The sequence below is a fragment of the Dromiciops gliroides genome, chromosome 1 (genome assembly GCF_019393635.1).
Source record: "Dromiciops gliroides isolate mDroGli1 chromosome 1, mDroGli1.pri, whole genome shotgun sequence".
Lineage (NCBI taxonomy): Eukaryota > Metazoa > Chordata > Mammalia > Microbiotheria > Microbiotheriidae > Dromiciops > Dromiciops gliroides.
In genome coordinates, this window is record NC_057861.1 from 612,503,348 (window position 1) to 612,521,766 (window position 18,419).

At 35.4% G+C, this 18,419-nt stretch overlaps 1 protein-coding gene across 5 annotated transcripts in view; it reads right to left on the reverse strand.

Moving 5' to 3' along the window:
• The window catches only part of VPS13A (vacuolar protein sorting 13 homolog A), a 244,393-nt gene that overhangs the window by 54,837 nt on the left and 171,137 nt on the right, over window positions 1-18,419 (reverse strand). For all 5 annotated transcript variants that reach the window (XR_006352770.1, XR_006352771.1, XM_043963495.1 and 2 more), the window contains exons 52-54: window positions 12,453-12,586; window positions 2,925-3,054; window positions 530-765 (exon numbers count right to left, since the gene is read on the reverse strand). Coding sequence is in view for 3 of the 5 variants with exons in the window: in XM_043963495.1 (XP_043819430.1) it covers window positions 530-765; window positions 2,925-3,054; window positions 12,453-12,586 (500 nt within the window). In the remaining 2 variants the exon portion in view is untranslated. The remainder of the gene's footprint in view (window positions 1-529; window positions 766-2,924; window positions 3,055-12,452; window positions 12,587-18,419) is intronic.

The following is an 18,419-nucleotide window of genomic DNA, read 5'->3' on the forward strand; positions in this document are numbered from 1 at the left end:
AAACACATTTATTCAAAATATTATAACATATAATTATATATTATTATAACATATAAAATATTTAATAAAAACAAATTTGTTTAAAATAACTTAGACTTAGGGATTATTATCATTAAAAACCATTTAGTCAGCTTTGTGTTATAACCCAAGATTTCTTAACTTATCTTAAGAGTTAAATGAAATTCCCCAAAACATTTTCTATTTTTTTTTTTTTTTGCGGGGCAATGGGGTAAAGTGACTTGCCCAGGGTCACACAGCTGGTAAGTGTCAAGTGTCTGAGGCTGGATTTGAACTCAGGTACTCCTGAATCCAGGGCCGGTGCTTTATCCACTGTGCCACCTAGCCGCCCCCTCCCCAAAACATTTTCAAAGCTAAAATTATTCAATTATCATTATGAATAAATGAAAACTAAACAAACTAAATTCCTTTAAATTTTAAACTAAAATCTACATTTACACAAATATTGACTATTCACTTATTCAACTATAATGTAACTCTTATACACATATTTATATATACTTTGCCTAACCTTGTGATGCCAATATAGGCTACTTCTTGTTTTGTGTAATTATTAACCAATGAAATTCCAACATCTTGTAATGACAACACGATTTCTTGCTCTGCCAACTCTGCTTTTTCACTTTCATATGTCACTTTAAACACTTTTGGATCTTCAGTAAATAAAATAATGCGTTGCAAGCCTTCAAAGAATGAAACTAAATAAATGGTCTTTTTCCCACCCAAATTTATTGGTGTCATCATATCCTATAACAAAGTAAAAAAAAAAAACAAACAACAAATTAGCTTAGAAAAACTTTAATATTCATTCACATTGCTTGAGAAGTGACACTAGGTGGGATATCAAGGAAAAAAAAACAGCTAATAAAGTCTATATCTTAAAAATGACCACATGCAAAAGATAAGTTAATGCTCTACTTTTATCGGCTATCGATCATATGTATTGATGTTACTCTTCCTTTTAAAAAGCTAGTGTGTGCCTATTATTGTGAGAAATTAAAAATATGAACTTATGAGATGCTATAGCCTAATTATTATTTATATGGAATTATATTTACATGGAACTTTAAGGTTTGCAAAGTTGTTTACTTATATGATCTTCTTTGATCTTTCCAACAACCCCATTAAGTAGGTCCAAATATTATCCCCAGATTAAAAATGAGAAAACAAGATGAGGATATACAGTGATTTGCCCAGGGTCACATAGACATTAACTGTCTGAGAAAGGATCTGAACTTAGGTCTTCTCAATTCAAAGTCTAGCACTATAGCTACCATGTCAGCTATGTGACTTATAAGGTACTGATGGAGCCTAAGTCAGGGCCACAAAATTATTAGCCTGCCACTGGGACCTTAGATACAGAGACCTTACCTTATTTTGGTTCACTACTTCAAAGGAGGTGGGCATCATTTAGATTGCCTCACTATAGCTGGAGTAGTGACTATTATACTGTAGACAAGGCTCTCAGAAAGACCAATAAAATCTTTTTGACTTGACTTTAACCTGGAAGTTGGATAATACCTGATGGCCTTGTACCATGATCTTTAAAGTATACAGCATTACTGTGGCTTTAGAACTGCAAAAAAACTCTTGCAGACATCAAACAGTACTTACTAGTTAAACTGAGTTTTACTGAGGTAAAAATTTAATATGCTAAACTATTATTCCTCATCACCAAGGAATACTCTGTTATGGTAATATATGCAATATTGAATAATGAAATTAGTTTAAGATATTCGCTGTTAAATTTACAAGTTATTTTGAAGATCACCTAGTCCCTTCAACATTCATAAATCAACAGAGTTCCTGAGAGGTTTATGTCTTGCCTATGGTCACACAGTAAGGTAATACAAAAATGAGGTCAAGAACCACGGTTTCTATAGATTATCCTAGTTAACTTTATGCAGAAGTTCTCTGGTTAACAGAGTATTTGGACATTAGAATGTCAGATAAAAAGAGTTTGTGAATGAATAAATTATACTTTTACTAGCTATTTCTATTTAATAATGTTTAGTTTTGGATTAAAGCAATAATATCCGGGCAAAATGTGGACACTCTAAGATGGATATGATTTTAAATTATTTTCCACAGGTAAGACTATCACTTTATTAGAAGAAATTTTTATATGGAAATGTCCTGAAAAAGTACATACTCCCATACCTCTATTCAGAAAGAAATTAAAAAGAACTAAAAGAAATGCAATTTTTTAAGGTAAGCCAGCAGTCCTGCAAGAAGCTTAATATTTTTCAGTCTTTCCTATTTTCTTTTGGTGTAATATTTATGAGAATTTTCACTTACAAGGAGGAACTAAGTAGATCTGGTATAAATAAGTAATTTGTTTACTTATACTATTCTACTAGTTCTTGAATTTTTTTCAATCACTCTTGTTGTCAAGGCAAAAGAGTACCTACACTCATTTGTTCTCCTTGTCACCACAAAAAAAAATTATAAGAAGTCACTGCCCCTGATAAACCTCAAATAAAATAATTAAAAAAAAAATTAAACATGATAACATTAACTTGACAAATGATAGTCCTGGTTACTATTACAAAAGACCTCAGGGACTACCTTAAGAACAAAACTCAAGATATATTCAAGTATTTCTTCTTCAGATAATTTTTCATAGGTCACAGAAAATATATCTAATCTATGTGGTGGACTTGGAATGTACTTTTCCAAGAACAGTTTGCTCTATTCTGTAAAATAAGATACAAATCCATAATGAAGACAATAAAATCATCTGAGTTTTTAAAAGTTTTGATTTACTTTAAAATTGTCACCATTTTAGAAGATCATACACTACCTTCAACACTGTCACCTTTCTAAACGACCATATCCTTAGAACAAGTGAGATAAAGAGGATATTTCAATCAGTTACAACTGTAAACTCCAATCAAAATACATACATCTTTTTGTGTTACTTCACCACGGCTCTTTCCACATTTCCAGGTCAGTTTTCTAGAGCCTATAGGATCACTCCAAGTATATAAAACTGCTTTACCAGGAGGAAGCATGTCTTCCATTTCAGGGAGGCAGCTAAAATGCACAATAAAAATAACAGATTACATAAGAGTTTGAGTATTTAAAAAGCAAGTCAATACCACCAAATCATTAGTTTGCTCATTATAACTCATCTGAGGTATAAGGTTATTTTTACAGCAGGGAGAATGTTTCCTGTATGCAAGATGGCAAAGGAAAGTTTTACCTTAAGAAATGCTTTAAGTATTGGATGACTCCAAATTGCAGCATTCAGAACACTAACAAATAAATAGAATGAATCATCAGTGATACTTAACCTGTACAGCATAATTTTTGTTTTATTTTATGAAACCTTCACTTGCTAACACTTTGGTGGGAGAGGCAGTGGAATGAATCAGCAGACATGTTCACTCAAAGAAATTCAATCTTAACATAAAAGATTCAGAGCTTAAAGGTACTACAGAGGAAAAGGGCAACAAGCAGATACTGTGCTAATAAACACTACAAAAACATTATCTCATTTGATGCTCACAACTCTGTGAGGAAGGAGCTGTTATTATTGCCATTGTGCAGCTGAGGAAAAAGGCTTTGTGATTTCCCAAGGTGACACAGCTAGTTAAGTGCCTGAGACTGAATTTAAACTCAGGTCTGACTCCTAAGTCCAGCTAGGAGAAGAATACAGATCCACTTAGTTACCTTTAAAGGTCATCTCTTACAACTCAATCATTTTACAGATAGTTCTCTGAGCCTCAGTTTTCCTAAGTAATTAATCCAAGGTCACAAAGGTAGTGAAAAAGCCAAACTTTAAAAACAGATTCTCTGACTCAAATCCAAGACTCTCCCCATTTGCCCTCCTTGCTTGGTGTCAGGATTGATGGGAATGGATGAAAGATAGAACCATAGCTAAATTCTATAGTTACAAACAAATAAACAAAGTGAATAATCATCAAATTTGCAAATTATGGGGCAGCTAGGTGGCGCAGTGGATAAAGCACCGGCCCTGGATTCAGGAGTACCTGAGTTCAAATCCGGCCTCAGACACTTAACACTTACTAGCTGTGTGACCCTGGGCAAGTCACTTAACCCCCATTGCCCCACCAAAAAAAAAAAATTGCAAATTATGCTGAACTTCTCTGGAGTACCATAAAATATCTCAAAGTGACTGACAAAATGGAAAGATGGTCCTAAAAGAGACAGATATGCAAAGTGGTATAACTAACAACCAACAAATAACAAATACAAATAAAGGACACCAAAATACAGACCAGTCAGAAATGCAAGGAAAACAGCTGTAAGCTTAATTAACTAAATTATCAATATAATTAAAAATTCAACAAAGTCTGGTGGCTCTCTATCACCTCCAGGATCAAATATAAAATGCTATGTTTGGCTTTTAAATTCCTTCATGATTTGGCCCTTCCTACCTTTCCAATCTTCTTACACCTTACTCTCCTCCACATAATCATAAAAAAGAGACAGTAGGGGGCAGCTAGGTGGCTCAGTGGATAGAGCACCTGCCCCGGAGTCAGGAGTACCTGAGTTCAAATCCGGCCTCAGACACTTAACACTTACTAGCTGTGTGACCCTGGGCAAGTCACTTAACCCCAATTGCCTCACTAAAAAAAAAACAAAAACAAAAACAAAAAAAGAGACAGTAGTCTCCTTGCAAAATACACTCCATTTCCCAACTTGGTGCATTTTCACTGTCGACTGTCCCCCATGCCGGGAATTTTTTACCTCTTCATCGCTGCCTTCTGGCTTTCTATAGATGTCAGCAAAAGTTCTAATCTTAGTCCTTTTCCTCTGAGATTATCTCCACTTTAACCAATATATATCTTGTTTGAATACAGTTATGTGCAAGTTGTCTTCCCCCACCAGATTGTAAGCTCCTTAAGAGCAGGGTCTCACTGGTATATCTTTATATTCCCAGGGTTTAGTGGTATCTAGCATATAACAGACAATTAATAAATGCTTGCTCACTTGTCTTTGATCAATTTTCTATCATACTACATCTATTATTTCAAACTTTCTTCTCCTCCAGGCTTCTAAAGCAATTCTATTTCCATGGTTTTAGCTAAGGACCTCTCCTCATAATTTACCTACAACACTGAAGACATCTGCCACAAATTCCTTTTTTCCTTCTCATCTCATATTCCATGACCTCATCACCCATCATCTTCTCCCTGACTTGTCATTGATTAACAGGGAGCCCTTCTCTTGGTCAAGGCAATCCTTCTTCACTTACCCTTGATCCAATCCCCATCTATCTTCTCTAGCAAACTGCCTTCATATAATCCCCATTCACTCTCTCCAATCTTCAATCTCCTCTTTACTGACTTCTTCCCTGCTACCTACAAACATGTACAAACTTCTTTACTTAAAAAAAAAAAGCAAAAGAACCCTTCATTTGATCCATCTTCCTTTATTTCTTCTCTCTCTTAGCTAAACTCCTTGAAAAAGGCATCTAAATCCAATGCCTCTGTTACTCTCAGTGTTCCATACCCTCTGCAATATGGTTGTCACCCTCGTTATTCGAAAGAAACTATTCTCTCCTAAGTAATCAATGAGCTCTTAATTGCCAAATCTAGTAGCCTTTTCGCAGTGCTCATCTTTCTTGCCCTCTCCGTAGCACTTTATACTGCTGACAACCTTCTTCTTCTCTTGAATGTTATCTTATTTTTCTATGCCTTTTGCATAGTCTCCTTCTTCTGATACCTAGAGAATTGATCTTTCATTGCCTTTATGCATCACTGAACATGAATTGCCATTGTGTACACTTGATCTAGTTTAGTTGGTTTTCTCATCTGTGTTTTCTTAGTGTCATTATCTCTTCTATAAGCATAGCTTGAATTGTGATGCTAGAGTCAAAATGTTGTCTGTCCTTCATGTTGATAAGAGTTTGATAGTATGACAGCACCACTACCACCACCACCACAATAACAACAGCAACAACAAAAACCTTTTCTATTTTTTTTTTGTTCTCTTCCCATTTTTACCCTAAAGTATGCCTTTGGGATGACTCTGCTTGGATGAGACTTTCCCCAAGAATTCTTTAAATTGGGTTTTCCTTCTACGGCTCAGTCTCTACCATCCTTCTCTGTAACATTTTGCAAACAGAGAAGATGGCAGAGTAGGTCGGAAAATACCAGGCTCTCCACATTCCCTTCTCTGCGGTCCCCTCCCCCGCCCCAAACAAGACAGAACATGACCTTAAAGTGAACTCAGAGCAAACATCTGCATAAATCAGTTGCCCTCCTAAGATAACTTGAAAGGACCTCAGGAAAGAATGGACCTCCAGGTACAGGTTTGGCTCCACTCGAGTACAAATGACTCCAGGAAGACTCTGCTGTATCAACAAACAACAAGTTCTAGGAGCAGCTGGACCACCTCAGCCCCAGGAACTTTTACCTCCTGGACTGAGTAGGGCTGGGAAAGCTGAAGAGAGTTAGATTGAAGGACCCTCTCTGTATCCCCAGCCTAGCTGTGCTGAGCATACAATATTCAGCACTGCCGCTATGGGAAGGAAGGAGCAAGTACACACCTGGTGAGAGAAAGGTAGCAGAGAAGTGGGGTCCCTGCTGGCTCTGGGCACTGACAGTCAACTGGAAGTCCTGGTTTTGGTTCCAGGGCAAAGAGGAAAGCATAAGTTTGCTCTATCCATGGCACGACCTAGCTGCCCTAACTTCCTTCCTAATTATTGCCAAACTAAGGTGTAGTTCTGTACTTGACTACAGGGAGCAAAAGCCTTTGAAGGACAGCATGTCTGGGGGTTAGAAAACCCTAACTGTGGCTTAGGGGTATAAAGAAGTGCCTGAGGTTGGGCCCCTGAAAGGACTAGAACCTGACAACAATAAAAAGCTGCTAAAAATAAAATTAAATAAAATTAAACAAAACTAAAGTAAAATTTAAAATGAGTATGTGGGAGTCTGCCTACCAAGACAAAACAAGGAACTATATGAACACAACTGCAAAACACTTTTCATACAAATAAAATCAGATCTAAACAAATGGAAAGATATTAACTGCTCATGGGTAGGTCAAGGGAATATAATAAAAATGACAATTCTGGAACTGTCTTGGATCACTATGTTACTGAGAAGAGATAAGTCTATCACAGCTAATCATTACACAATGTTGCTTTTATTGCGTATAACATTCTCTTGGTTGTGCTCACTTCACTCAGCATGAGTTCATATAAGTCTGAAGGGTTTTCTGAAATCTGCTTGCTCATCATTTCTTACTGCACAATAGTATTCCATTATTAAATTCATTTCCCAAAAATTGTTCAGCCATTACCCAAGTGATGGGCATCCCCTCAATTTCCAATTCTTTGCCATCGCAAAAAGAAGCAAGCATTGTTTTTAATGGGGATAAGCTAAAAGCCTTCCTATTAAGATCAGGACTGAAACAATATTATTCAATATTGTATTAGAAATCCTAGCAATAACAATAAGAGAAGAAAAATAAATTGAAAGAATAAGAACAGGCAAGGAGATAATTAAACCATCTCTGTTTGAAGATGATATAATTTAGAACATCCTAAAGAGTCAATGAAAATGTGAGTTGAACTAAGAATTTTAGTGAGTAGCAGGATATAAAGTAAACGCATATCAGCATCACCAACGAAATCTTACAAGAGATAGTAAGAATACCCCATTTAAAATAACTCTAGGGGCAGCTAGATGGCGCAGTGGATAGAGCACTGGCCCTGGATTCAGGAGTACCTGAGTTCAAATCTGGCCTCAGACACTTAACACTTACTAGCTGTGTGACCCTGGGCAAGTCACTTAACCCCAATTGCCTTACTAAAAACAAAAACAAAAACAAAACAAAACAAAACAACTATAGATAGTATCAAATACCTGGAAGTATAACTACCAAAACAAATCCAGGAACTATATGAACAAAATCATAAAAAACGTATTATACAAATATAATCAGATTTAAATAATTAGAGAAATATTAATAACAAGGGTAGGGAAGGACCAATATAATAAAAATGACAATATTACCTAAATTAATCTATTAATTCAATGCCATCCCAATTAAATTACCAAAAAAATTATTTTACTGAGCTAGAAAAAAATAATACAAAATTTATTTGGAAGAACAAAAAGTCAACAATATCTAAGGAACTAATGTAAAAATGTAAAGAGGTTTAACAGTACCAGATCTTAAACTATAATATGAGGCAGTAATTATCAAAACTATCTGCTATTGCCTAAGAAATAGAAAGGTAGATCAGTGGAACAGAATAGACATACAGTTTATGGCAGCAAATAAATAAATAAATAAATAAAGTAATCTTGTGTTTAATGAGTGTAAATACTTAAGTTTTGGGGTTAAGAATTCATTATTTGGTAAATAATAATAATAATAATAATAATAATAATAAGGAAGGCTGAAAGCAGTATGGCAGAAATTGGGCATAGACCAAGATTAGGTCAAAATGGATACAGGAATTAGATATAAAGGGAAATCAAAAGAACATGGAATATATTACCTATCAGACTTAAGGATAGGAGAGCAATTTATGAAAAAACAAGAGATCAAGAAAACTGTGAAGCATAAAATAGATAATTTTAATTACATTAAATTAAAACAGTTTGGTACAAATAAAACCAATGTAGCCAAGATCAGAAGGAAAGCAGAAAACTGGGGGGAAATTTTTATAGACAGTTTCTCAGATAAAGGTCTCATATTTCAAATATATGAGGAACTTTGTCAAATCTACAAGAATATGAGTGATTCCCCAATTGACAAATGTTTAAAGGCTATGAATAGGCAGTTTTACAATGAAGAAATCAAAATAATTTATAGTTATGTGAAAAATGTTCTAAATCGTTATTGATCAGAGAAACACAAATTAAAACAACCACGAGATACTATTTTACACCTATCAGATTGGCTAAAATGATTGAAAGGGAAAGCAACAAATGTTGGAGGGGATGTGGAAAAACTGGGACACTAACTCACTGTTGCTGGAACTGTGAAGTAATCCAACCATTTTGGAGAGCAATTTGGAATTATGCCATGGAATTATTAAACTGTCTATACCCTTTGACCTAGCAATATCCTATTAGGTCTCTATCCCAAGATGATTAAGGAAAAAGGAAAAGACCTTATATGTTCTAAAATATTTATAGTTCTTTTTGTTGTGGCAAAGATCTGGAAACTGCAGGGATGACCATCAAATGAGGAATGGCTAAATGAGTTGTGGCATGATGGTTAAATAAATGGGTAAGCATATTATTAATTTATCAATTTCTACCAATAAGGGACTGACCAAGCTTCTTGTGTTCCCAAGACAGTACATGTGGTCCACTAAAGTGAGCATGTGATTCCAAGTGAGACCCAACATGGCTACCTGTCCATGTTTTTTATCCCTTTTCAATAAGAGGTGGGTCTTTATACATCAATCAACTATAACTGGGTCAGTACACATCAAACAAATCTAATTGGTCAGTACCATTCCAATCTAATTGGCCAACTGATTTGAAGGTGGGTTTTTCTTGCATGAAATAAAAGCAAAATGAATAGAATCAAGATAACAATGTATACAGTAACAACAGAATTGTTTTAAGAACAACTTTGAGCAACTAAGTCATTTTGAGTATTATAAATACTCAAATCAATTACAAATGACCTATGAAGATGTTAGCTACTTCCAGAAAAATAACTGCTAAGTAGAAGTATGTATAATATGGTTTTACATATTTGTGTCTAAGGAAAGCGTGGGGAGGAAGGGAAAAAAATATAAAAAGGACACAGTGGAGAATAAAAGAAAATTTAGAAGGAACCATGGAAAGCAGAGTAGCTTTGAAAATGATGTGCAGTACTTATTATATTAAGGCTCTTTAACTCTTAATTATTCAACTGATTTACCCTACATCAGTTGTGTCAATGTCATTTCTTCCATCCACATTCAATTTTCACCATCAATAACTCTTTTAAATAGAGCAAACTTACTTTGATCTCTGCCCTAAGAAACTAATCATCTGCACATATCCCTGATTCAAGACAAGAAAAAGTCATCTCGTCTCATAAAATAAAAGCAATTTCACTTTTTGTGACATTACTTGGCACTTTCCATGTCTAGTACCTTTGAATCCTTTTCTTTTTTCTTTTTTTTTTTTTTGGGGGGGGGGGGCGGGCATTGTGAGGCAACTGGGGTTAAGTGATTTGCCCAAGGTCACGCAGCTAGTATCAAGTGTCTGAGGCCGGTTTTGAATTCAGGTCCTTCTGCCTCCAGGGCCGGTGCTCTATCCACTGCTCCACTTAGCTGCCCCTTTGAATCCTTTTCTAAAATAAACTAAATACATGGGTGTCAGGTCTCTGATGCTTCTGGTTTTGGCCTCTCTCATTCCTTACACCTCTGGTGCTCATTTTTGCTATCCTTATTTTGACCTTTGCCCTTAAGTCAATGAGTATCACAGTATATGTTGATTTAATTTGAAGGGGTTTATCAAGTTCTTTGTACAGTTTCTCTATTTCATAATCATTTGGACACTGATATATAAACAGTAATTATTTTCATGATGGTATTATTGTAAATACTTGCAAGCATTGCACTTGGAAATCATTAAACATCTCATTAAAAATGTTTCTTGTTGCCTCTGAAGATACAATAAAATTGTACCAACTCCTTTATTTACTTCTCCAAGGAGACCTATGAGCCAGCTCTTCATTCAGCTATAAAATGTTTTCTTGTTTTGTTTATAGTGAATGTGAAGACTGCCATGACTGAATTGTGCCAGCAGTATATTTACATGTTGGTCATGGGACAGAATCTCAAGTTTAGAGTAGTCACTGTTAAATTAATGTTTGTAGAAGGTCTAAAAACCATGTCACTCTTACAACTCTCTCCCTCTCTATTATAATAAGGCATTGGAGGAAGACTTGGTAGAGGTCTCTCAGATCCTTAAAAGTCCTTCATATAACTCTGCCATCCCCTCAAATTATCTTCTCTTCTCCAATCCCTACCCAAACTCTAAGAAGGCAACATCTACTGCCATCAAACCCATTTTCTTAATCTATCCACCCTCAATCTATTCTTAGTTTTTGTTATCTGATTTCCAATCCCATCATTCAACTGAAACTGCTGTCTCTAAGATTGTTTATTTTATTTAAACCCCTCCCTTGCAACTTTTGACAGTGATCCCTCTCTTTTCCTAGAAACTTTCACCTTCCTTAGCTTCCATAATATTATTCCTAGTTTTCTTACTACCTGCAAGACTATGCCCTTTCAGCCTCTTTACTGGATCATCGTCTTGCTCTTGCATATTGTTTTCTATTTCTACATCCTTTCCCTTGGTGATTTCAACATCTACATACAAACTATTTCCTGATCTCAGATCTTGCCGAAATCTTCCTTGAATTCCAGCCCCACATTACCAATCCCTACCTTTACATCTATAAGCACTTTTTAGATGTCCTATAGGTATTTTCAATACAATTTATTAAAAACAGAATATTTTTTTCTCTAGAACCTATGCTTCCACCAAATTAAACCATTTTTGCTCAGGGTACCATTTAGGTTGGCTCACAACCTTGGAATCATCTTTTACTCTGAGTCTTGTCTCTCTCTCTTGCACTTGCACGCACACACACACACACACAACCATGTCATTCCCCTTCTTAAAAATTATTATGGGGGCAGCTAGGTGGTATAGTGGATAGAGCACTGGCCCTGGATTCAGGAGGACCTGAGTTCAAATTTGGCCTCAGACACTTGACACTTAACTAGCTGTGTGACCTTGGGCAAGTCACTTAGCCCCAATTGTCTCACCCGAAAAAAAATTATTAGTGGCCCCCTATGACTTCTAGGATTAAATACAAAATATGTAGTCTGGCAGTAAGTGATTTTAACAGTCAGGCTCCTTCTTAGCTGTCTAATTTTCATTTATCTTACTCTCCTGTCCACATTCTCCATTCTCATTAAACTGGTCTATTAGTTGTTCCTTATATACATTAAGCCATTTCCCATTTACATGACTTTACACAGTTAGCTGAGATATCTTGCCTCACAGTAGCGCCTCCTTCCATGAGTTCTTTCCTATAAAACCTCAACCATGGCTGTTAGTACACTCTACTTTGCATATACTTTGTTGTTTTCTTATCTTTGTACATATTTTCCCCTTCCACAAGGAGAATGTAAACTTCTTGAGGGCATAAACTGCTTCACTTTTCTTTCCTCATGCCTACCTAGCAAATAGTAAAGTACCTCACACAAAATAGGTACTTAATGAAAATCTGTTGAAGTGAACTATTGAATTTGGGAGGAACTTATCTTTCCAGATTTCTCTCAAACTAACTTCCCTTTCACACAGTTTATGATCCATCATTAAACATGTTTCTTTCACCCTATCAAAGTGAGGGATTATAACAGGTTCACTGTCTTTTTTTTTTGTCTTTTGTAATAAACCAGGCAGCACTTATATTTATGAATAACTTACCTTTGTTTATATTCAACCATCTCATCCTTGGTGTGATTTATTAAAAGGAATGTAGCAGATCCATCATGATAATCCATAAATGTAATAATTGTAGAGTGCTCAGCCATGTGAACTTGTACTATAATTCCTCCAAGCTATCAAACATGAAAACAAAAAATTGTTACTGTCAATGATAGCACCTTGAATAGAACTTTCAAGATGATGACAGTAGAGGAGCTGCTGAGAGATGCTCAAAAAACATTGAAAAAATGAGAATAGAAAGACATAAAATAAAATTATTTTTTTAATTTCACAAGAGAAAATGAAAGTATATCATAAAAGACAATAAACAACCAAAGGAAAATTCTAAAACATCCAATTTGGGTAACTATGAATCAAAAATAAAAGCATGCTAAAATAAATAACACAAGGAATTTTAAGGTTTCTTCAGCTAGATAACTGAAAGATTCCAAAGATTTAAAAGAAAGTTAAAATAAGTAAGAAAATCAATAGTGAAATTAAAAGAAGGGGTCTCAGAAATAGCACTGATTTTGAAGCTAGAAGATCTCAGTTTCGTCTCCCATTTTACCTTGTTGTTGTTGGGTAATTTCTCTGTGACTCAATTTCTTAGTTAAGGGGTTTGGATTACATGACCTACCTCTAAAGATCCCTTCCAGATCTAGAGTCTATAATACTCCTAAAACGAATCGTAGGAGGAAACAAGGCTAGAACTGATAATTTATTAAAGAAATAAATGAGAAAACAAATGAGAACTACTATCAGTATAGAATAATAGTAAACTTGAAAATAACTGAGTAGAATTAAAAAGGAGTTAGTTTATTTGAAGTCAAAATGGCAAAGCAACAAAATGAAAGCTGAGACCACACCCAGAACCTAATGACTTGAAGAGAATGAGAAACAATGTAGATAATTGTTAACAGAGAATAGAAACCCAAGAGTAGTGCAATAATTATCAGAACAATCTGATATTAGCTAAGAAATAGAGAGCTGGATAGGTGGAATAGAACAGATAGAAATTACACTATATATGACAATAGTAATCTAGTACATGACAAACCCAAAGATCCAAGCTCTTGGAACAGAAACTCGTTATTTGACAAAAACTGCTGGGAAAACTGGAAAACAGTACGGCAGGATCTAGGTATAGAACAACATCTCATAATGCATAATAAAATAAGGTCAAAATGGGTACAGGATTTACACATAAAGGATGATACAATAAGCAAATTAAGAGAGTATGGAGGGGCACCTAAGTGGTGCAGTGGATAAAGCACCAGTCTTGGATTCAGGAGGACCTGAGTTCAAATCCAGCCTCAGACACTTGACACTTACTAGCTGTGTGACCCTGGGCAAGTCACTTAACCCTCATTGCCCCCAATTGAAAAATGATCAAAGTATAGGAACAGGAAGTTTTCAGACAAAGAAACCAAAGTTAGCTATAATCATATGAAAAAATGCTCTAGATCACTACTGTTCAGAGAAATGCAAATTAAAACAACTCTGAGGTATGACCTCAAACCTATCAGGGTGGCAAAAAGAACAAAAATGGAAAATGTTGGATGTTGGAAGGGATGCGGGAAAGCTGGGACGTTAATCAACTGTTGGTGGAGTTATGAAAAGATCCAACCATTCTGGAGAGCAACCTGGAAGCATGCAGAAAGGGCTAGAGAACTGTGCATACCCTTTGACCCAGCAATACCACTGCTGGGTTTATATCCCAAAGACATACCCCAAAAGAGAAAAATACCTATTTGTACAAAAATATTTATAGCAGCTCCTAATCTCCTTTTTCTTTGGCCAAAACAGTCCAATAAATAACATCACTGCATCTGGAAAGGGTACCTTAATTCACTGCCCTATTCATCTCTGGCTCCTCAGGCCAAGATTTATTTCTGTGACAACCACTACCCAATGAAACTTGAGGGCAGAAAACACTCTCTTTTTTTATATTTCTAGCACTCAGCACAGTGTATAGGACATAATAAGTGCTTAATAAATCATTTTTTGGTCATTTATTCATTCATCTGACATGTCTGAAAGATGGATTAAGGAACAGCAACATTAGACTTTCTGGGATTTCACCAAAAGAAAAAAAGTTTGTCATCACTATTCATGGAAAATACTTGCCAGAATTAGTTTTAAAGTATTCAAAAATTTTATTACAAAAATATTCTAAGTTCAAATAAGTAGCAAAATTTCAGAAAAAAAAATGTTTAAATTTAGCATTTCAACTGAAAGCAAACAACATCCTTTAAACTACCAGAAAGGGAGAAGGATATCACACATCAAAAGGCTAATGCTATCATTAAATTTAACTATGAAAACCAAGAAAAGGTGGAAAATTAAAATGTGACATACATAAAACTGAAAAACATGGGCCATAAGTCCAAATTCAAAGTCTAAATGACTTAAGACATTAGTGAGTCATAGTTAGACAGTAGTTTGTCTGAAAAAGATCTTGGGGGCTTTGGTGGCCTACAAACTCAATTCAACTCAGCAGTATGATATGTCAACCAAGGATGAGAAAGCACATGTCAAACATTGTGGTCAGCTCTGAGTAGCATAGCTTAAGAATGATGAGTGTCTAGAGGAGCATCATTGATAGTGATGGTTCTTGAGTCCATGTCATATGAGAAAGACAAAGCCACTCACTGCTCTCAAGGAGATTAGTCTAATAGAAATGGAAAGAAATAGTAAAACACAATTTTAAACTTAAGTGTTCTGTCGGACAAAATCAGTATAAGTATAATGAGAAGGTATTAGGTAGAGACTGTTTACTGGTAAGTGAATGATACAAAATATCACTGCCCCTCCCCCATTTTTAATTCATCAATAAGCATGTATTAGCATTCATCAAACACAGGGATAAGTGATAGGGACATAGAGACAAAGATGAAATAGCTTCTGTTCTCAAGGAGTTTATATTCTGTCAGAAAGGACAATATATACAAAATGTATAACTGAGTAAGTACAATTTAATTTTGCTGAGGATAGGGGAGGAGAACTAGAAGCTGGAGGAAATCAGGAATGGCCTTATGTAGGAAGTGGTGCTTAAGCTGAGATAATTTAAAGGACTAACGATTCTAAGGGGCAAAACTGAAGCAGAATATTCTAGGCATAATGGATTGTCAGTGGAAAGACAAAGAGATCAGAACTAAGAGTGCTACATGTTAGGAAGTATAAGAAGGTCAACTTACTTGGACCAAGTAAGCTCTTCTTTTGAAAAACAAAGTGATGTGTAATAAGCCTGGAAAAACAGTATGGAGCCAGGTTATGAAAGGCTTTAAGAGTGAAACAAAGGAAGTAATATTTGCTTCTAGAACCAATAAAGAACTAGAGGAATTTATTGAGCATGGAGGTGACATGGTCAGAGCAATGCTTGAGGAAAATCACTTTGAAAGCTTTGTGGAGGACTGATTTATGAAGAGGAAGCCTAGAGACAAGAAGACCAATTAGGTAGCTCTTCTAATAGTGCACACAAGAGAGGATGAGGACCTAAACTAGGTTGGCAGTAGTGTGAACAGAGATAAGGGTAAATGTGAAAGAGCTTTTGGAAGCAGATTTAAATACTCTTAGCATTAAGTGACTGGGTATATGGGGTAAGGGATAGTACAGAGTCAAGAATAATATCAAAGTTGGTAATTTAGGTAAGTTGAAAGATGGTGATGACTTCAACAGAAAAAGACCAGTGATAGGAGGATACTAGCTTCTCCATAAACTTGTATAGTAACTTTTTTCCCTTCTCTTTGTGCATAGTAATGAATGTACACTGTTGCCAACACAAAAGTGAATATAAAGTTATTAATAAAATCACATGAATGCTTGAAGTCACAAAAGTTAAATGCACAAATGCTGAGGAATGACTGTATGTGGAAAATAACAAAAACAGAACAGGTGTCATGAAAATCCAAAGAAGAGAAAGTATCTAGAAAGAGGTGGTAAAATGCAGCACAAAGTTTGTGGGCTGAGTATTAAGAAAAAAAGGTCATTATATTTAGCAATAAATAGATCACTGGTAACTTTGGAGAGAGAAATTTCAACTAAGTGATGAGGTTACAAGTCAGATTGCAAGGGGTTGAGATGGGAAAAAATAAAACAGCAGACCTCAGGACAACAAAAATGGGTGTTTGAGCCATTTTAGGAGCAAAACAAAGAGGAGATTTCTGTTGCTTAGAAAAGAAAATGTAAATGGTAGTGACCAATTTCTCAATTTCTACTTTGCTTTCATCTTTTCTGAAGTGAGGGAAATGATCAACTAGCTAGGAAAAAATTAGTATCATTAGTAGAGATAACTTTAAACAAAAGTAGGAGAGAAATTAGAAAAAGAACATCCAGTGACTGTAAATCTGTTCATGTCTCTAGGGCCAAACAAATTTATACCTTAAGATACTCAAAGAACTGGAAAATGTGATTATAGAACACTACCAGTAATCTTTGAGGAGCCACAGAGAAAAGAAAAGATGAGAAGAACTATTTCAGTGCTGATTATATTAACAAGCTGAAACTACTTTCTTTCTTTTCTTTTCTTTCTTTTTTCTTTTCAGGGCAATGAGGGCTAAGTGAATTGCCCAGGGTCACACAGCTAGTAAGTGTCAAGTGTCTGAAGCTGGATTTGAACTCAGGTCCTCCTGAATCCAAGGCTAGTGCTTTATCTACTGCGCCACCTAGCTGCCCCCTGAAACTACTAATAAAGTAAAATATAATGAGGATAAATGTTCCATATTAAATTTAAGTTGAAATAAGTAAATTACAGCAGTGGGAAGTACTAGCTTAAACATAGATAACCTGTAAAAGTTCTAAAGGTTTTGACTGACTATAAACTCGATACAAACTAATAATGTAATATGATTGCTAAAAAAAACTAAAATAATTTTGTTACATTTAACAATATCATTTATAAGGACTATGTTGGCATACAAGGCATTTTAATATCAAAACACATTGGTATGCTGAAGTGTCAGGGGGAAAAAAAGAATTAGTTATGATAGCATCAGGGAACCTCAGGGACCAGTTAGACACAAAAAGGTTTACACACACACACACGCACACACACACAACCTAAAGAAACTGAAGCTATTTTAGCATGTTGGATAGAAGGAGACATGACTGTCAATTTCAAACACTTCTAAGGACTATCACATCAAAGAGAAATTATACTTATTCTGTATTACACCAGTGAGGGCAGCTAGGTGGCACAATGGACAGCCTTAGAGTCAAGAAGTCCTAAGTTCAAATCCAGCTTCAGACACTTACTAGCTGTGTGACCCTAGGCAAGTCACTCAACTCTATTTGCCCAAGTTCCTCAACTGTAAAATGAGCTGAAGAAGGGAATGGCAAACCACTCCAGTACCTTTGCCAAGAATATGACAAATGGGGTCACAGAGAGTCAGACATGACTGAAATGACTCAACAGCAACAACATTCCACCACAAATCTTCTTTCCTTTATTGGCAAAGTTAGAAGGCTGGTATATCAGGAATATTTTGTAGAAATAGTTTAGCTAAATTTTAAAGCATCTGGCAGTTTCTCACTAAAGTCCTGTGGAAAAGATGGAGAGATGCTTGCTATACAATAGTAGGTGATAGATAAATTCAGAACTGGTTGAATGACTGGATCCCAAGGGTAGCCATCAAAGGTCTGATGTCAAATTAGGGATTGCCACAGGGTTCTGTGCTTTGTTCTATAATGTTTAACAATGAACACAATGACTTTGAAAAAAGGCAGGAACAGCAAAACATCCAATTTGCAGAAGAAAGAAAGGTAACACAGAGATTGCTTTTTGTCATGGGGAGGAGGGAGGAGAGGGAGGGAGGAAGAAAAATTTGGAACTAAAAATCTTATGAAAACAAATGTAGAAAACTATCTTTACATGTAACTGGAAAATAATAAAATACTTTTATGGTTAAAAAAAAAGAAATATATTGATATACTAGTACATAGGGTCAAATTTAATGAGGTAAAACTGAA